Source organism: Mesoplodon mirus, assembly GCF_964341445.2.
Source record: "Mesoplodon mirus genome assembly, chromosome: 8".
Taxonomy (NCBI): Eukaryota; Metazoa; Chordata; class Mammalia; order Artiodactyla; family Ziphiidae; genus Mesoplodon; species Mesoplodon mirus.
Genome location: NC_138984.1, coordinates 14,781,861 through 14,802,457, shown reverse-complemented (window position 1 = coordinate 14,802,457; position 20,597 = coordinate 14,781,861). Strand labels below are relative to the sequence as shown.

The 20,597-nt window shown below is 40.4% G+C and overlaps 1 protein-coding gene across 1 annotated transcript in view; it reads right to left on the bottom strand.

Annotated features, from left to right (window-relative positions):
* AP1S3 (adaptor related protein complex 1 subunit sigma 3) overlaps nucleotides 1-20,597 on the bottom strand; it is a 55,266-nt gene that overhangs the window by 12,914 nt on the left and 21,755 nt on the right. Inside the window, exons 2-3 of the mRNA XM_082630444.1 lie at nucleotides 4,871-5,049; nucleotides 2,868-2,976 (exon numbers count right to left, since the gene is read on the bottom strand). Of these exons, the coding sequence (XP_082486570.1) occupies nucleotides 2,868-2,976; nucleotides 4,871-5,049 (288 nt within the window). The remainder of the gene's footprint in view (nucleotides 1-2,867; nucleotides 2,977-4,870; nucleotides 5,050-20,597) is intronic.

Sequence of the window (20,597 nt, the reverse complement as noted above, 5' to 3'; positions counted from 1 at the left end):
TTAACACAAGAGGAAAAGAAAACCAAAGAGAAATATATCATTCCTGAGACAATGTCATAAGAATCAGTATTGCTGGGCTTACTCATCACAGTTAATTAATAAGAATTTAACATGTACTGGGCACAGAGGCTTGAACTGCTCTTAGCTGCTGTTAGCTTAATGAAAGATTCATTGAATTTTTTTAGTGAATTAAATTTTGGTCCATGACAAAGACATAGCTTCTAAAGGTATGCCAAAACAGGATGAAAAATTAATAATATTAGAGAAATAGGAATGCATCCTGATTCTGCTGACACTTTAACTGGGCTTAGAATTAGTGAAGTTGATTCAAATTCTCTTGAGAAAGCAACGTGTTCTGAAATATCTGATATTTGGTCAGATAAGATTGAGATAAAATTCAATCCCAATTCACATTATCACAGTTGGATAAATCTAAGAAAACACAACAAGTCAAACCAGAGTGCAGAAATGAGGGGGAAAAGGCAGGCTATGGGAATCTCTGGGCCTCAGGAGAACTCTTTTAGGGCTTTGTTAAAGGCCAAATCTGCAGTTTATTTCAAAAGAAAGTACTGCAATATCAGAATTCCTCTGAATAATTGAAAGCATAAAATTAAATAATCTCAGGTTTGAAAACTTGCCACTATATATTTGCAAATCTCTCTTTAAAAACATGAAAATAAACTTGGTGAACCAGGAGAGAGCAAAAGAAAAATGGTCTGTCTTATTATTTCTATACGCTGACCAACAAACTGAAATCTCTGAAGCAATATTTAGGTCTTATAACATAACTTACAAAGACAAAAAAAAAAGAAGAAGAAGAAGAATCAAAGAGAGGGAGAAAGGGAGGGAAAATTATTTCAGAAAACTTTCAGGTACTCATCCTTGTGAAAACTGTTGCAACAAATCTGATAAAACCTTAACCAATACTTCAACTGCTGTTCATTCCATTATATAGAATACAGTGCACAGAAAACTCTTCTGAAAGCAAATTCTCTTAACAGCATTTAATAAAAAACTTCAGAGGGCTTCCCTGGTGGCCCAGTGGTTGAGAGTCCGCCTGATGATGCAGGGGACACGGGTTTGTGCCCTGGTCCAGGAAGGTCCCACATGTCACGGAGCGGCTAGGCCCGTGAGCCATGGCCGCTGAGCCTGCATGTCCGGAGCCTGTGCTCCACAACGGGAGAGGCCACAACAGTGAGAGACCCATGTACCGCAAAAAAAAAAAAAAAAAAAAAAAAGTCTTCAGTGAGCCAGGAAATAGGGAAGAGAGTATTACTGAGAAGAAAACATTTTCCTAATCCACTGATTCACTTCTTGAGACTGTGAACTAGAAAAAATGTTTCTGGAACATTCTCTAAAATCTGGCCCAGAGCTGGTTCCAAGTGTTGAAAAAATGAACAAATAAGTCCCAGGTCATGATCTCGAGATACTAGCAATTTGGTGGTCAGGCAAATCCTGTACAAGTTGAGGATAATACAAGGCTGCTCCATGTCGCTGGAGCACTGGATATGTCAGGGATAAAAAGACAGAGAAGTGAGAAGGTTGGAGCAGTGGTCTGGGACCAATGTTTACAATGAGTAAATGCCAAGCTAAGAAATTTGAATTGTATTCATTAAAGATGGAGGAGAGTGACCGAATGTCACCAGAGATCTGTGCATTGGAAGGACGATGCTAACAAACAGGCTAGGAAAGGCAAGCAGAGATGAGCCCAGAGGCAGAAAGGGGGAGATGAGGTTTAAAGGAAAAGCAAAACTGTAATTCCAAGTAAAACTATACTAGTGAGAGTGAAAGGAGATGAATTTTCGTCCAACTTGAATAGACAGAGGCAGACTTAAGTAAAGGGTGGAGAAATATGTAAGGAACACTGTCCTTCTGCACTGAAAGACCCTAGGACATCATAATTTCAAGCACAAGACTGAACAGGTTTTCAGTAGCTGATTTTCAGTTCTTGTCACGTTAAGACTGAGGTGAGTGTGAGAAGTCCAGTGAAGAGCGTCATCAGCAAAGTGAAGAAGAGTCATCTGGTGATGGATTTCCAGGAGACAGAGTCTAGTAGACACACAGGAGAGAAGAAAGAAAGAGCAGGAGGGCATTTAGAGGGCAGGGGGAGGGAGGGAGCTGGGGAAGAAACCAAGTTGGGGCCTTCAAAAACACAGGATGAGAATTAGCAGAACTCAGTGTCAGGGCAAAATAAAGAGGAGCGGATTTAAAGAAAGCACTGCACTGAGCAAGGGTCCAGTGCTGCAGAGAGGTTAAGGCAGGTGAAGATTAAAGCAGCATCACTGATGTTGACCATTATGATTTCCTTGGAGGAGTAAAGGTGAAGCCAAGCCATAAGCTGCCGCAGAGTGAATGTGTTCTGGGGATCAGGGCACCTCGTAGAGTGTATTACTTGGCAGTAAATGCATGGAGATTGAATAGCAATGTGAAGGAAAAGGATTTTGGTTTTGTTTGTCTGGTGTTGTTTTTTTTTTTCTTATGTATAAATAAAATTAAAGAACACTTGCAGCTTAGTAAAAGAAACCAGAGAGAGGATAAAAAGTTACAATAGAAAAGAGAAGACAGTCAGTGGGGAGTAAAGGACAAAATATCAAGGAATCCTTCACAATTAAATTCTAGTTTATTGAAACAAGGTTGTCTAGTGTGGCTGTGGTCTGGACATACACACACCACCTGCCTCTGGAAAGCTCTGGATCTCCCATTTACGAAGAATTACAGGAAAGGGGAAAAGCCTTGCATTCTGATCCTCGGTGCAAATGCAGTTCATATTTTAGACCTGAGAGAGAGAAGGAATGTGAAAACAGACAGAACTCAAGTCAGAGCTGGGGTGGAGGCTGACTCATTCTAGAGACCAGGACACCACTTACATTTCCAAAGTATTTGTCCAGCAACTCCACATAACGATGCACAATCTCTAGTGTCAAGAGCTCATTGTCCTGATTTTCTACTGCACAGCAAAAATATAAACTAGCATACCTTGAAAAGAAAAGAAGATAACATAAAATATAATGACACATTACACAACCTGAAGATGGTTTTTTCCATGAATATGCAGTTAACCGCTTCCTCTTGAGGGATTCTTCCTGTCCACATCCAAGAGGGAAATCATTATTCATCATATCCAATAGCCTCCCAAAATGTAAAATAGAATATATAAAAAATATGGTAGGGATTGGGTTATTTCTGTTAATTATGTGAAAGGTCCTCAGAACTTTACCTTGAGGAGCTGTGATCAGGGGACAGAGTCCTTTGACCCATGGTAATCAGGGTGCCTGTTCATGCCCCTCCCTGGATTGTGAATTGTCCTTTCTAAACTCCAGAGCCCTGACCAAGGGGCCCAGGGGCCCACTTGGGCCCTCTTACTTCATACTTCATACTGTAATGTGTCTCTTCATACTGTACTGTACTGTAGTGTGTCTCTTACTTCATACTGTACTGTAGTGTGTCTCCCATCCTCAGCTTATCAAGTCCTCCCCCCCATGTGTGTTTCTTCTGCCTAAAATACCCTCCTCACCCCATATATGTGGCTCACTCCTACTTCTCCTGTAGCTCTGAGCTTGGATGTCCTTTCCTCCAGAAAATCTCTGTCCTGACTGCACTGGATGCCCCTGCTATGCATTCCTGTGCCTCCCCACAGAGCATCCAGAGCTCTTCATTCCGTATTTCATGGCCTGTCTCTCCCCCACTAAATCAATGGCTTCCCAAAGGCAGGTACTAAGTCTGCGTTGCTCACCGTTGTCTACCCAGTAGTTATAGATATCTGTTGAGAGAACTGCTGAAGCCTATTCTTCAGGTAATGGTTTAAATCACAATTGAACCCCAAGTTGTAGAAACCAGCAGAGAGTAGGGACAAGCCTTTTGTCGTCAAGGATTTCCTGGGACTCTGTCTTTCTATCCCTGGGATGCTTATTACTATAAGAGGCCTTTGCTGATATCTCCCACGATGCCAGTACGAAAAGTTTTGACCTTGGGCCCAGCGAGAGAAGCTTGGTCCAGGCGCTTCCTGGTAATTTACTCCACTGAATACAGCCTTTGATGTTACCTCGGTCTTTCCCCTTCCAGTTTTATAAACACACCTTGTGAGAGCCTTTCTAATGTTTGTTTTCCCTCTGAAAGTTGCAGTATGATGTTGGATGCAGGGTCAGATCGGCTGTGTTCTGGTCCTGGTTTAGGCATCAGTTATCTGGGTCTTTATGAGCAAAATGACTTTACCTCTCAGGGCCTCAGTTTCTTCACCTAGAAATCGAGGTCCCTTTCTAGTATGGTCTTGCCATGGCAAGTAGGTACAGTAAAGAGAGGATATACAGTCTTTAAAGTCAGAAAAATCTGGATTTGAATCCTGGCTCTGCTGATTACCACTCAATTACTGTGACTGGGGACTAATTACTTAAACTCTCTACGGCTTCAGTTTCCTCATCTGCAAACGTGACTAATAAAGAGCTGCCCATCTCTCTATCATGTTAACCTTTTTTCTATAGCATTTGTTACTAACTGAAACTGTTTTGTTTGCTTAACAGACAGAATAAGTTCCAAGAGAGCAGGAATGTTCTGTGTCTTGTTTGCTACTGTATGCACAGTCATTAGAACAGTGCTGGAAATATAATAGATGCTCATAATTTCTTGAATGCATGTGTGCATTATCAACACATAAATTAAGTATCTAGAATAAGTATCTAGAAGCCGTCCTGGCATATGGAAAGCCTTTCAATAAATGAGAGTTCTCTTCTATTTAGTCTACTGGTACACGCATTTGGGCTCCAGCCTTCAAAGATTTCAGTAAATGATAGAATTGGTGTTGCAATCTAAAATGCTCAGGACTAAACAAACCAAATAGTAATAAGAAATTCAGTTCTTATGAAGTTACTCACACCTTTTATAAACAAGTTTTAGATCCTTCCAGTCAACAAAACTGCTTGTCCTCTGACCACGAGAGAGAACAATCTGAACAATTTCCCGGGTGATCTTTTTCCTTTCCTTGTCAGGGAGAGTAGTGTACCATTTCTGCAGCCGTAATTTCCCTTGTCGACTGAAGAGCAATATGAAATGAATCTAGAACAAATAAAGGAGAGAAAAAAAACAGAATTTGGTCAGCCAAATCATTCTACCATAGGTATTAAAATACAGCAGTAGGGTTTACAAAGGATTATACTGAACAGAGGGAAAAAATAATTACCAGCATGAAAACTATCCCATCTGACAATTACATTTAACCCAAAAAGAACAAAGAAAGGTATACACCACAAACATAGCTTACTTATACTATAGGAGAGAGATAAGTTTTCTTTTATGAGTCACAAATTCATAGTGAGAAAAAAATATATCAAGGTAGAATAGAACTCTTTTGAGAAAATATTAAATTCTTCCTTCACAAGTCAAAAAAAAAGTTAAAAACAGTAGAAGGGTTTACTTTAAAAATTATACTCTTGGGTTCCCCTGGTGGCGCAGTGGTTGCGAGTCCGCCTGCCGATGCAGGGGACACGGGTTCATGCCCCGGTCCAGGAAGATCCCACATGCCGCGGAGCGGCTGGGCCCGTAAGCCATGGCCGCTGAGCCTGCGCGTCCAGAGCCTGTGCTCCGCAATGGGAGAGGCCACAGCAGTGAGAGGCCCGCGTACCACACACACACACACACAAAAATATATATATATATATATATATATATATATATATATATAATATCACAAGTATAGAAACCAAATGATAATATAGACATAAAGAAGAGAAGTAAGGGAAGGAAATAAGGATGAAGCAAGGGGGAAAAGTGAGCAAACTAGAAGGGGACCATATTCTAATTTTTTAATAAAAATTATATATATTTAAGGTGTACAACATGATGATTTGGTATACATATACATGGTGAAGTGATTACTATAGTCAAGCTAATTAACATATTATCTCCTCACACAGTTCTCAGTTTTTGTGTATGATGACAGCACCTGAAATATACTCTCTTAGCAAATTTCCTGTATTCAGTATAGTACCATAAACTATAGTCAGCATGCTGTACACCAGATCTCTAGATTTATTCATCTTACATAACTACAACTTTGTTCCCATTGACCAACATCTCCCCATTTCTCCCACCTCCCCATCCCCTGTAACCACTGTTCTACTCTCTGCTTCTGTGAGTTTGATGTTTTTAGATTCCACATATAAGTAAGATCATGTAGTATCTGTCTTTCTGGATACACATACACACAGCATACTTTCTTTATCCATTCATCTGTCAATGGACACTTAGGTTGATTACATGTCTTAGCTATTGTGAATAACAATAGCAATGAACATGGGAGTGCAGATATCTCTTTGAGAAACTGATTTCATTTCCTTTGGAAATATACCCAGAAGTAAGATTTCCCTTGGAAATATACCCAAAAGTACTATCATATGGTATTGCTTTTTTTTAATCATTTGAGGGACCTCCATACTGTTTTCCATAATGGCTGCCCCAATTTACATTCCCATAAACAGTGTGCAAGGGTTCCCTTTTCTTCACACCTTCACCAACACTTCTTATCTCCTATCTTTTTGATAATAGTCATTCCAACAGGTCTAAGATGATGTCTTATTGTGGTTTTGATTGGCATTTCCCTGATGATTAGTGATATTGGGCATATTTTCATATACCTGTTGGTCACTGGTATGTTTTCTTTGAAGATATGTCTATTCAGGTCTTTTGCCCATTTTTTAAAAATTGGATAATTTGTTTTCTTGCTACTGACTTGTTTGAATTCCTTATACATTTTGGGTATTAACCCCTTAACAGATGTATGGTTTGCAAAAATTTTCTTCTATTCCATAAGTTGTCTCTTTCCTTTGTTGTCTCCTTTGCTGTGCAGAGGTTTTTTAGTTTGATGCAATCCCACTTGTCTATTTTTGCTTTTGTTGCTTGTGCTTCTAGAGTAGTATCCGAAATATCATTGCCCAGATCAACGTCAATGTCAATATCAATGTCAAGAAGTATTTTCCGTAGGTTTTCTTCTAATAGTTTTACAGTTTCAGGCCTTACATTTAAGTCTTTAATCATTCTAAGTTGATTTTTGTATGTGAAGTGAGATAATGGTCCAATTTCATTCTTATGTGTGTGGATGTTAGTTTTCCCAACACCATTTATAAAAGAGACTGTCCTTGTCCCACTGGGCATTCTTGGCACCTTTCTCAAAGTTCAAACTAAGTCTCAAATGTAAGCTCTTTATTCCACTTTGTGGGTTACTTGGCTGAGAGTTTTAGAGTCGACCATCTCAAGATACAGTTTGGCATCACAATAAATGTTTACAATTTAAATAGTGTGTTGACCACATTAGGAAAAAACCTGATTTTATTTTCAATTAAGTTTCAAAGTGTGTATTTGAAATGCACATTCCTATTTCAATGAATTTTGAAAGCTTTAAATGAATAGAAGACACTGTAGAAATTTACTGTGGAGCCTGGGAGGAATGGAAGATTTGTTTTTCAGAAATTGTCAGATGGTCCGATCTTTATTTTAAGAGATTAAGTTTTCTCAATCCACAGTAGGAGAAGATCAAGTTTAGAATCATAATTTATTATGTTGCATGTTTGTTTTGTTTTTAAAAAATCATTATTGAGGTTAATTGTGTCATGGAGGGAACAATATATACTAGGAGCCAAAATAATTAAAATTTTAAAACTTTCTACAAATAAAATATTCAACCCTTTTTATTAAAGAGATTTAGCTCTGAATGTCACAGCACAAATCATACAAACTCAGTAGGTGGATATATCCAAAGACCAACAGAAACCAGGATCTTTCCTCAGAGCATCCCCTACCCCAACCTATACAATCTGAGGTCTTCTTAATAAACTATATTCTTTCTTAGAAAGGAAACATCTGTTAATAAGGACTTGAAAACCAAGACATGGCAAGTGAAAAGAAAGCAAGTTAAAAAGCCCTGCTCAACTCGCAGCTTTAAGAAAAATCACCCTCAGTCCGGAATGTTAAGCATCTGCTTAGAACAGAGCATTTTCTTAAATACACATTTCACTATCAGCACAGGTATAGATAATTCAATAATGAAACATAGCTACCGCTTTCTAAGAATCATATTGAGAAAGGTATTTTTTGCTTCCAATTAGAGATCATCATAAAAGTGACATTCTAAAAGTACACAAGTGAATGGGAATAGAATAATAAAACCTCAGGATCTTGAGAACAAGTTTCAGCTTTGGATTATCACCAGTGGCTAAAACTATTCAATCCAATTTCTAGTGACTGGTCAGACCTCTGCTAGAGAAATGAAATCCACACATTTTCTTGGTGTTTACTTTGCCTTTCCTGTCAGAAATTTTTCTTCTTCACACCTAACCTAAATCTTTTCTGTTACAATTTAAACCGATTTTCCCTGATTTTATCCACAGAGCATATTAAAAGACAATATATCACTACCCTCGAAATAATAACAAACTCTTCAAATACTTGAAGACAGACTTTAAAGTGTACCTGGAGTCCTTTCCTTCTGGAAGAAATTACCCTGGTTTCATGTCTTCTTCTTATTGGTTCTATTATCAGATTTCAAAACCATCATTGTTACAATTCCTCCAGGATTACTTCATAGATAAATGTCGCTTTTAATTTATGGAGCTCAGATCAAGGAGCTCCAGTGAGTGGCTGGAACTATTGCTGAGTTTAATTATGGATTACTTTCTATTTCTTCTATTGCAACTTTCTCTCAAGATCAAGTGCCTGCCTTCTTAAATGGCTCAACAAGGTAGAAAATAAACAAATAACTCTTTTTCATTCTAACAATGGATTCAAAGAGAAAGGATGACCAGGAACATAATACACACATCCATAAAGCGATTTAAAATATAAAAATGTGTTTCAAATTCAAAAGAAGTAACAAATAGGTTCAAGTTTATCCGATAATTGCATTACACAAGACAGTGTTGACAGATTTTATCCTCTCAAGTTCTGCTCTGAGGGAGAAGCAGTGTAGCTCGCTCCTGTGTGTCTGGGGTCTGTTACCTCTCCAGAGTTAACAGTCTAGCATGAGAAAACTGGCGGAATGAATTGTAGTGATTCACAGGAGTTCATCACCTCGAGCAATTAATTGTATCCAATTTATCAGTTTAGTCATTCAAGGCATATTTGGATAATATGTTTCAAGAGGTTAATCAAATACCATTTTTGATTAGCATTAGCTTGAGAGTATGAGAAAAAGGCAATTGGGAGGGTTTGGGTTTTTTTCCCAATATTTACAAAGAGCCAACTTTAATTCAAGTTGATGTCATAAACAAACTTCAACTGACTTCAGAACACCCAGGCATTTTGTTTCAATAATAGTGCTGGCAAGAAAGGAATAATGGAGAGGCTGATTGGTAATCCTCTTCTGGGAAATGCCAACTCCAGAAACAACCATAACATCCAACGAAGTATGATGAGCAAGGCTGACTTCTTACATTTGGCCCAAGTGTTCTGGCCTTAGGTAGGCATATGATTTCACTGAGCTCTCCCCTCCCTCATTCAAGGTTAACCTGAGACAATAGCAGAGGAAATAATCAAATTGGCAGCTGAATTAATTGTATTTTAGAGACCTTAGAGCACAGATCATTTATTCACGCAACACATATTTACTGAGTGCCTACTCTGTGCACTATGAACCTACAACGTAAAACTTGGTTCTTTACCTTGAAGCACTTTTAATTGTGATAAAGAATACAAAAAATAAAAGTAAACATATTGAATTAAACCACAGGGCTTTATCTCCTCTACCTCCCAAAGTGCCACTAAAATGACAATAGTAGAATTTTCTTAAATACATTAACCCTCAAAGACTAGGAGAATGACAGGGGATGTGATAGCAGCCAAGAGATATCAACAAGTCTTTGGAAGATGGAAGGAGACAGAAGGCTGTTAACTAACTTAGCAAAATAAGGAAAATCATAGCTTAAGAGGCAGATTACAAAGACAAACCAGACAACTCTCCCAGAGAAAGCCTGAGGGCAGCACTTGTGGGTACCATGGCTCCACAAAGTTCTAAAAACAAGGACACTGGCTAAAGGTCTACCTACAGAGTGGTTGGCATTTCCAGTGGATTACAGCTAAGTGAGAACACTCACGCATGTGTACACACATAGCACGCATGCACATACACACACTCCTCAGTAAGTTCCCAGTTGCTTTATTCAAGGGCACAGAAATTTAGTGGAGGTCATGCAGTTGAAGCACCTCTTAGCTCAGCTTCCTCTGGCCCCCAGTCAGTAATGGATAGCAAGCAGCTGCCAATGGTGATCCAAACAAGGCACGGTTTACTCAACCTGAGAGGCTCAAATTTGTGCAATGCCATATTTCTTCTCTACTTAAGGCTCTCAGAGACCTTACACAAGCAATCTACGCCTGTAAGAAGAAATATTTAGAGACACCTGCAACCCTCCTGGATTTTAAACGTAATTCAGAGCCTGCAAAGCTATATATGTATCTTCACTAAGAGAGAAACATGTTCCTGCACCTCTACCACCAACTTTGTTGTATAAAAAACCCATCTCCTAATCAGGAAATGGAATGATTCCTCCCTGGAGACACTAAATGGCAGAGAAAAGACCTCTAGGTACTAACAATGGAGCCTTCCAGGCCACCTGACTATGCCCTCAGAACTGCCTATTAGCATCTTAGCACCCACTTTTAAATATGAGCAGAGGCCAAGGATTACCAGACATTTGAGAATAGTCTCTAATGTCAAAGAAAGAGACTGAAAAAAGCAAACAGAAAAAAAAGTAAGCACTGGATACAGTAAGAAAGCATGGAGCAGGACAAACTGTTACACACACACACACATATACACACACACACACACACACGAACATGAATATGCTCAGAGAGTTCAAAGAAGATGGAGTTCCTATATCAATAAAACAAAAACAGCATTCTACTGGGGGGAAAAGAGAGAAAACTCTTGCAAATTAAAAAGTATGGTAACCAAAATAAAGTCAGAGGGTTCTCCAAGAGATCGGAACAAACAGAAAGACAGATGGAAAATTAGAGGAAAAAATAAAACTATTAAGGGGTCAACCTAGAAGGTGCAAAATCCAGAGAGTTACAACAGAGATAATGGAGAGGAAGAACTAAGGGTTTGCATGCCACAACTAAGGAGCCCACATGCCGCAACGAAGGAGCCCACGTGCCACAACTAAGGAGCCCACATGCCGCAACAAAGGAGCCCATGTGCCACAACTGAGTCCACCTGATGCAACTAAGACCCAGCACAACCAAATAAATAAAGAAATAAAAATTTTAAAAAACAAAACAAAACAAAACAAAAGAGCATTGGACTCCTCACCTGCATTTGTTGGAAGACTACACGACTACACCTACACCCAACCAAATTATCAATCGAGTGAAAGAGGGGAAGTGACCTTTGAATTTTCACACTTGCAAAGATTAAAAATAAAGAGAGAAAGATAAAGAAATTTGCACTCAGTATATCTTTCTTAGGAAGCCACTGTAAGACGTCTCTGAGCAAAGAGTAGAAAAGAGTTAGATATGGTTACCTAGGGCACAGGGAACCCAAAGCAAAATGATGCTGAAAGGAAAGGCCAGAGTGACAGCCACATATCAGACCAAGAAAGCAACCATTCCAGACGGAAGTGGTGGAGGCTGGAGGAGGGGGAGGGGAAGGGAGAAATAGAATTTATTGATCATTTCATTTCTTTTTACAGTTGGAAAGAATATTGATAGCCATCTGAAAGATCAGCTAGTGCACTGGTGGGACAAAACAGGGATAGATACATAGAAAACCAGGCCAGTGGAAAAAATATTTATAAACTCCAGAAAAAGAAATGATACAAGCAAGAAATCATCATCTTTAAAACTACTTTGGGAGAAAGAAAAGTGAGGAAATCTGCATGTGAGCAGAAGGAAGTAAATGCCCAATTACTATGACAGGAAGGCAGGAGACAATGTAAAGAATTAGGAGTAGAAAACTGCCAGCATAAGCATATTATTTAGAAATATAGACATAACTACCCAAAGAAAGACTACAATTATTGAAAGTGAAGAACATGGTAAAGGAAAAGAGTTGCTGTGTTTCATTATAAATTATATGTCTGTTTGATTTTTTTAACTATTACCTATATTACTTGGATTTTAAAATTTTTTAAGGAGTTAAAAATAAATAAATAAGGGATGGTGGAATGCCTATATTTGACAGTGACATTTCAAGCATATTCTGAGGGGATTCCCCTGGTGGTGCAGTGGTTAAGAATCCGCCTGCCAGTGAAGGGGACACGGGTTCAATCCCTGGTCAGGGAAGATCCCACATGCCACGGAGCAATTAGGCTGGTGTGCCACTACTGAAGCCCATGTGCCTAGAGCCCATGCTCCGCAACAAGAGAAGCCACCGCAATGAGAAGCCTGTGCACCGCAACGAAGAGTAGTCCCTGCTCGCTTCAACTAGAGGAAGCCCGCAGGCAGCAAGGAAGACCCAATGCAGCCAAAAATAAATAAATAGAAATAAAAAATAAACTTATTTAAAAAAAACATGTTCTGAGATATTTTCCCTTCTCCCTCCTAATATTAAACTCTGAAATTTAGGGGCTTCCCTGGAGGCACAGTGGTTGAGAGTCCGCCTGCCGATGCGGGGGACACGGGTTCGTGCCCCAGTCCAGGAAGATCCCACATGCCGCGGAGCGGCTGGGCCCGCGAGCCATGGCCACTGAGCTTGCGCATCCAGAGCCTGTGCTCCACAACGGGAGAGGCCACAGCAGTGAGAGGCCCGTGTGCCGCAAAAAAAAAAAAAAAAAAAAAAAAAAAAAAAAATCTCTGAAATTTAGAGGGAAAAATCCTTAAATACATTAACTATTCTAAACTATCAGTTATGAGCTCTCATTTGATTTTATCTGAGGCAGTTTTATTTTTCAACCTGTACCAGTTCATGAATAAGAGTGCCATTAGTTTACTAGCTTCCAGGTGGAATAATACATTTTATGTCCTGATTTTACTTCAATCACATAACATTTGACCAGAATTTTACTCTTCCTAATATAATTTTTAAAAAGAGAGGACGGATTAAAAAGGTTCTTCAGATTCTGTACCTATCCTTCATGTACTAACAATTCACTATACATCCCCCTTAGCTTTCACCTGTGCAGCAAAGACGTTCACCTCTGAAACTTCTTTTCATACCATGGGTTTCTCAATCCCCTTATCATTTTGCATGTTTCTTCCTGGATCATGTCTAACTCCACTTTTTGCTCATAACAGTGACTTAGTAAATATTGGTGGAAGTGTTGAATTTTGAGAAACGGCAACTAGCCCTGCATTAATATTCTGAGTACAGAACTGGGTTTTCTATAAGGGTTGGAGAACACTGTGGTTTGGGGTTTTATTGGGATCATATGCTTGTAACTGGGATTCCTTTTCTCCAGATGCAATAAACTCAACTCTCACTTGTTGTATTTGCCAGATCTTCTGGCAGCTTATCCTGTCCGGCTTAACAGTTCGTTGGCCAAAAGAGCTTAATAGCATTTAAAAACCAAGAGCTCCAGCTGCCCTATTCTCTCTGCTAGATCAGTTGTAAAAAATGTTACCCACAACTGGTCTGGGCACTCATTCCTTCGGGGTCCCACAGTTTATACTTGCACGTAGGAATGATCCCTTTAACAATTAGCCTGATTTCCTTCCTCTAAGCCTGCTCTGAAAGCGACAAGACCAACCCTCCAAGGCTGCTGCCTCTCATGCATCTCCCTTTGGTCGGAACCCCTATCAGAGGGGTTTCCAGAATGTAGAAAGAAGGGATATCCACTGCTTCTTCACCAGCCTCATGGATTCACCTTCTCATTGGGTTCCAGTTCCCTCTTCCACAAGCCAAGTTTCCTTCTCTCTAAAAAGGTCATTTGCTTAAGCTTCTAGTGATCTACCTTTATTATAGATGTTACCAGCATGCCCCAGGTGGAAATAAGATGTCAGACCACAAAGTTTCCCAGAAGTCATTTACTCGTGTTCTTAGGACAAAGGTTCATTGACAACTGGCTAGACCTCTAACTTAGTGACCCTTTGAAACAAACTAGTTGCATGCTGGAATTTTTTTTTTTTTTTGCCGTACCACACGGCTTACAGGATCTTAGTTCCCCAACCAGGGATTGAAACCAGGCCCCTGGCAGTGAAAGCACTGAATCCTAACCACTGGATCACCAAGGAGTTCCCTGGAAATTTAAATTTTAGTGTTTTCAAACTCGTTATATGCCACCCAGTCCAAATGGTGTACCTCCACCACTGTTTCAGATTTGATCCAGGACACGCTGTGCATTTACCACTAGGCCAACCCAAATTGGATTCAGGACATGAAAGGCATTTATCACTAGGCCAGGCCTTGGTCAGGGCTGGGGGGCAGTAGAGCAGGTTGGTTGTTACACGGGAAGACTCTGGTGATAGGCAGCTTGGGAGTTTGCATTGGAATCCAGGTTCTGTCATTTGTGAGCTAAGTGGACTTGGAAAAGTTCCCTGACCTCTCTGGTCCTCAGTCTCCTCATCTATAAAATAGGGATGACATCAGTAATGTAGAGGGATACGATGATATCACACGTCTACCTTTTAGTGCGGAGCCTAGCACAGAGTAAGCTCTCCATAAATACTTGCTATGGCTAATGAATCATCCAGGAGTCAGCCCAGTCCATTTACAATCCCATTTATCTTCATTGAGGCAAGCAAAAAATTCCCTGCTTCCACCTTTAGAATCACTCCATGTCTACCCCATCACTTTTTCACTAATTGGTCCCCACATTCTGATGGAAAGTGTCTGTGACAGCCATTTCATAGGTGCCCAGAAAGGCATTCTGCTGTTTCTTTGGATAATAAACCATCCAATTTCTAGCTGATGTGCTACTTTGCCTTCTCAGTCACTCTGTCTCATCAACCACCTTCTCAATGCTTAAATAAGGAGTTTAGTCCAGAGATAGCCCAAACATGCAGGTAGTCCTTTAGGGTTCCTTTCTTTCTCTGGACGGCTGACCACTGGCGTTCTGGTCGTGTATTTGTTAATTCTCTCCAAGTTCCCTGTAAGGTGTTTACTTGGGGGTTCCTCAATTTTTTCACTTGTGTGTCTGTGTATGGCTCTAGTTTCTTTTTCTATATTGAGTAACAAGAGGTGTTCAGGATTTTCACCTTCCCTGCTGACTCTTTGTTTAAACTGCATCACACTTCTGTGGTGGGTCACGCTCACACTTTCCCCACCAGTTTCTCTTTCAAGGGGCAACAGGGCTCAGTGGGAATTCCAGGGCAGGTGTGGCACTGAATCAGCTGTCAGCTCCCCTGTCTGGGCCTCATCTCCTCCTCTAAGAAACAGGAGAGCAGGGTCACGTAGTCAAATACCTTTCACAGGCTGGGCAGAGGCAGGCAACATTTTCAATGAGGGTGAGGGTTCCGTATTCAGAAGGGGTGTAAGACACAAAATCAAACTGTAAATCACAGGTTCCAAGGGCCAGCCTCAACTCAGCCATAGGAAGGTATTGCCAAGAAAAACATTCAGCCAGTATTGCCAGGTCTTCAGATTTTTTTTTTTTCCAGAAGAAGCCTGAAAACTGGATGATTATGTGAAATACCGGGATTGTTTTAATATTGGCAATTAATAGGAATAATGATAACAAAACCCTGTGCAAGCCAAGCAAAGCACATTGTGAGTGGCTGTGGTCTGTGAGCTGCATTTGGGCTGCAGGCCTCATTTGAAACTGCTGAATTAAATGACAGCTGAAGCGCCTTATTTCATGAATGCCTTTCTACAGCTTTATTGCGCTCTACAGATTTCCCCTTTTTTTGTGGTTTCTAAATCTACCTGTTTGAGGAAGGGGCCCCCAGACCCCAGAACCTTGCTTCCACCTCTCAGCCTAATATTGTTGTTGAAACTATTCTCAGATCAGTGTCTCCTGTTAACTCTTATTCATCAAAATTTTTCACTTTTTTTTTTTCCTCAAGATTTCCAGCTCAGGGTTCTGCTTGCACAGTACAGGAAGAGAAACTGTATATAGAGAAGTAAAATCTACACAATCTCAGGGTCTCATTTTTGGCTTATTACGTCAACTTTCTTCCTGAGATAAAATGTTGAAAAGCTGCCACAGCGGCCAGTGTGTTTCAAATCCTTTCCCAGTCCTTGCACACCATCTGGTGGCAGAACTATCTATTTATAACAAGTGAAATGCTCAGTGAAGAAGGAAAATTAGGTGAATTGGGTGAAGAAGAAAGAGTTAGGAAGAGTAAAGTAAGAGGGGCAGCAAGAGAAAAAAAAAAAAGGAAATGAGATAGAAACAAAAGTCATGAGTAAGCCACAAATTAAAAAGTCAACTGCTGAGAATTAGCTCGAGGCCATTTATGTAAAGCTTTAAAGATGCTTCTAAAATTGTCTGTTATCAATCTGCTTGTACTGCACAGTAATGTTTATTGGAAGAAAGGAAGGAAGGTAAGAAAGAAGGATGGAGAGATGGAGAGCTATACAAAAAGGACAGAATAAGCATCCTGTTAGGGGTTCAACTGCATCACCCAAAGATTCATATGTTGACGTGCGTCCTAACTCCAGCACCTCAGAATGTGACCTTGGTCACTGCAGATGTAATAAGTTAAGATGAGCTCATACTACAGTAGGGTGGGCCCCTAATTCAATATGACGGGTGTCATTATAAAAAAAGGGAAATTTGGACAAGACATGCACACAGAAAGAACACCATGTGAAGATAAAGGCAGATTGAAGTGATGCAGCAGAACTCAAGGAACACCAAAGATTGGCAGCAAAGCACCAGAAGCTAGAAGAGAAGCATGGAACAGACTGTCTCTCAGAATCCTCAGAAGGAATCAGCCCTGCTGAAACCTTGATTTTGGACTTCCAGCCTCCACAACTGTGAATCTATACATTTCTATTGTTTAAGCCTCTCAGTGTGTGGTACTTTGTTACAACAGCCCTGATATACAGCTTGTCTCTGGCTTTTCATTTTGTCTTTCTTTTTTTTAAATCTCAAAATCACCACCATTGTTTTCTGTCATTACAATTCAATATCATAAAACTAAATCATTGGGACTTTCCTGGTGGCGCAGTGGTTAAGAATCCACCTGCCAATGCTGGGGACACAGGTTCGAGCCCTGGCCTGGGAAGATCCCACATGCTGCGGAGTAACTAAGCCCATGTGCCACAACTACTGAGCCTGCGCTCTAGAGCCCGCGAGCCACAACTACTGAAGCCCGCGTGCCTAGCGCCCGTGCTCCGCAACAAGAGAAGCGACTGCAATGAGAAGTCCGCACACCACAACGAAGAGTAGCCCCTGCTTGCCGCAACTAGAGAAAGCCTGCATGCAGCAACGAACACCCAACACAGCCAGAAATAAATAAATTTATTAAAAAAAAAATACGATCATTTCAATAGATGGAGAAAAAAGCTTTTTAAAAGAATCATCTGCATTCCAGAGATAAAGTCAGCAGATTCCATTCAACTTAGAAAATATTTATTCAGTGTCTACCCTAGTGAGGTATTTAAAATGAAATAACCACTCATTCCTGGACTCACAAAATGCTAATAACATTAGAAAGGGCAGCAGAGCTGATTTGGTGCAAACCTCATCTTACGACAGAGAGCTGGTAACTTGACCCTCAGTTGGGTACTTAGCAAGTGGCAGAGTTAAGACGATCTCCCGGCTCCCAGCCCAAGGCTCTTTGCACTTGGCACCTTAAACCACTTTTTTCCGGCAAAGCTAATTAACTACTACTTTTTTTCCCATTTATGCAAATAATTACAATAGGCGAGTCTTATGCTAATCCCAGAGACCTATTTACAATGACTGGCATGTGTTGAACACCTGCCAACACCACGCTAAGCACATTACATGCAGTACCTCATTTAACCCTCATTAAAACTGTAAGATGTAGATATTATTATTACCCTCATTTGATTGGTAAGGAAACTGGGTCCCAGCAAAGTTAAGACCTTGCTCTGAGTTAATCAGCAAGAAGGTTCCAGAGGTGGGCTTTGATTCTGGAGCCCACTGGTTTTTTTTTGCCGTACGCGGGCCTCTCACTGTTGTGGCCTCTCCCGTTGCGGAGCACAGGCTCAGCGGCCATGGCTCACGGGCCCAGCCGCTCTGCGGCATGTGGGATCTTCCCAGACCGGGACACGAACCCATGTCCCCTGCATCGGCAGGTGGACTCTCAGCCACTGCGCCACTGGGGAAGCCCCTGGAGCCCACGTTTTAAATTGCTCTGCAACATCACCTCATGGGGAGACAGCACAGATACAGACAAGCACCAATGAGGCTGGATTCACCCACTTCTAAAGTCAACATGATATTGACCATTTTTGTAACTAGAAGGTAGTCCTTGAAGCTGTCCCTGCCTTATCCAATACCAAGAGCTTCTGTAACAATTTTAAAAATGAGCAGGAAGGGCCAAAAGGTCTGTACTTATAGAAATCAAAATAAGACAAATAAATATTCAACTGAAGATAATAATGACATTAGCACTGAATCACTCTGAGTCACTACTATTAAACATATCACAGCAATGACATCAAGATGGGTAGAGAAAGTATTAAGCGAAGTTTATTGGACTGGAAACTTTTTGTTAGCAGAGAAAGATCATCTAAAGCCATCTATGCAGTTTAGGTAGATCCAACATGGGCCTGTATCACTTCTCATATAAATGGGACCAATGAGGAACTTGAACCTGGGAAAAATTTGCATGGATAGCTCTACTCAGGGTCTGTAACATTACTGAGAGGGAAGGCCATTACTTCCTTTGAGGTGATAACTAAAACAGGGCCTGTATTGGTAGGGAAGTCCCTGTACCTAACAGAAATGGGGTAGGAGGGAGGGAGGAGGACGGCGAGAAAAGAGAGGAGGAAGGTACAGCTGCTGCCTGCTGGGCTTGCTTTCTTATTGCAAATGCATAGAATTTTACCTTTCTTCCTTTCTTTCCTTCTTTCACGTATTCATTCAGCAAGTATTTACTGAATATCTACTATGTGCCAGGTACTGTGTCAAGAGATGAGGATACCACCAAGAGCAGAACAGAAAAGCTCCTACCCTCGTGGGGCGCACCTTCTAACAGAGGGAGATGGACAACTAAACAGTATGAATTCTATCCGAGCCCGATGCGTTAAAGCACAAGTAGCACAAAGAGCTATGGGAAAATAAAATAACCTTGTCTAACGGTCAGGGAACCCTTGGGGAAGTGACATTCAAGATAGGATCTGAAAGATGAAGAGGATCAGCCAAATGGAAACAGGGAACAGAAAGGGTAGAGCTAAGTAAGAATGACCAGGCAGAGGGAACAATGGACAGGAAAGCCACAGGAAGGAAAGGCTATGGCATCTTCTGCAAACTGAGCACAGCACATATGGCTGGTTGACTGAGAGAGGAAGAGCGGGGAGAAATGGCACAGGAAAGATGGCAGAGGCAAACAGAAGGAGGGTCTTGTAAGCCAGGGTAAGGAGCTTGGACTTTAGTCTAAGGGAAAGGGGAATAAAGGAGCCCAAGAATGGAGTAACACATGCAATAGATGACAACAGTGGCCTCCATCGCTGTAGCAGTGAGGATGGAGAGAAGTTAAAGTAGTCAAAGCTATTTAAGTAGTAGAACCAGTGGGACTTGGTTAGCTGTGGGTGTGAGAGGGAGAGAAGGGTCAAGGATAATTCCCAAGAGTGGTAGCAAATTTTCTGAGCCAGGGAACCCAGGAAGAGTAGGAGATAAACCACCAAAGAGGACAGGGCAGTCATAGCGGTGGCAACAGGCTTGGAGACTCAACCAGGTCATGCTTCAAGATCCTCTGGAATGTAGAGACTGTTCTCCAGCAGAGGCTTAGAACAGAGTTAAGTGAGGAGAACCTTTTTAAATCACTGGCTCTAATCCCATGCTTTTAAATAAAGAAACTGAGGCACAGAGATGGGAAATGACTCACCAAGACCACAAAGGAAGTGAGTAAAATCAGATGTAGTATCCAGCCCATGTTCACCACCCTACAGTGTTTCTCATGGAGTAAGAGTCAAACTTTTTACCCCTTCCCATCACCTCCCTAGAGCCAATCTGTACAACCTGGAGAGAAAGACAGCATTAGTTATATCCTGTGTTGCTTATCTATTTCTTTTTAAATTTTGGATTCACTAAAGAAGAACATTTCTGTTATGAAGCAGAAATTAATAAATAAATAAATAAAAATAAAAAAATAAAAATAAAAGAAATAAAAAACTAAAGAACATTTCAAAATGTCTCAGGAAAAAAGAAATAATACTATGTCGATTGGGAGTGTCTCAGTACTTCACAATAATGAACCCCTTTCCAATAATAAACCATGTAATCAGCAATGCTTCTATGCAGGGTCCCAATTAATGTTATTTTAACATGTAAAAAAAATTCATAGTGATTTGTGCTAGATTGTTATAGCCATTTCAAAGGTTTTCAAAATAAGGACAAATAAAAGTATTTTCTTATAAAACACAATGTAAAAATTACTAATGGTCTTTTGCCTTTTTGATTCCCAGTAATGAATCCCATTTTTAAAAAATAATTTCCAAAATCATAAATTACATTCTTAAGCAATAATGTGAACTATGTTAAAGAATAGTAGCACTTACACAATTTTAACCAAAAAACCACACAAATCCCAAATGCAGCAAA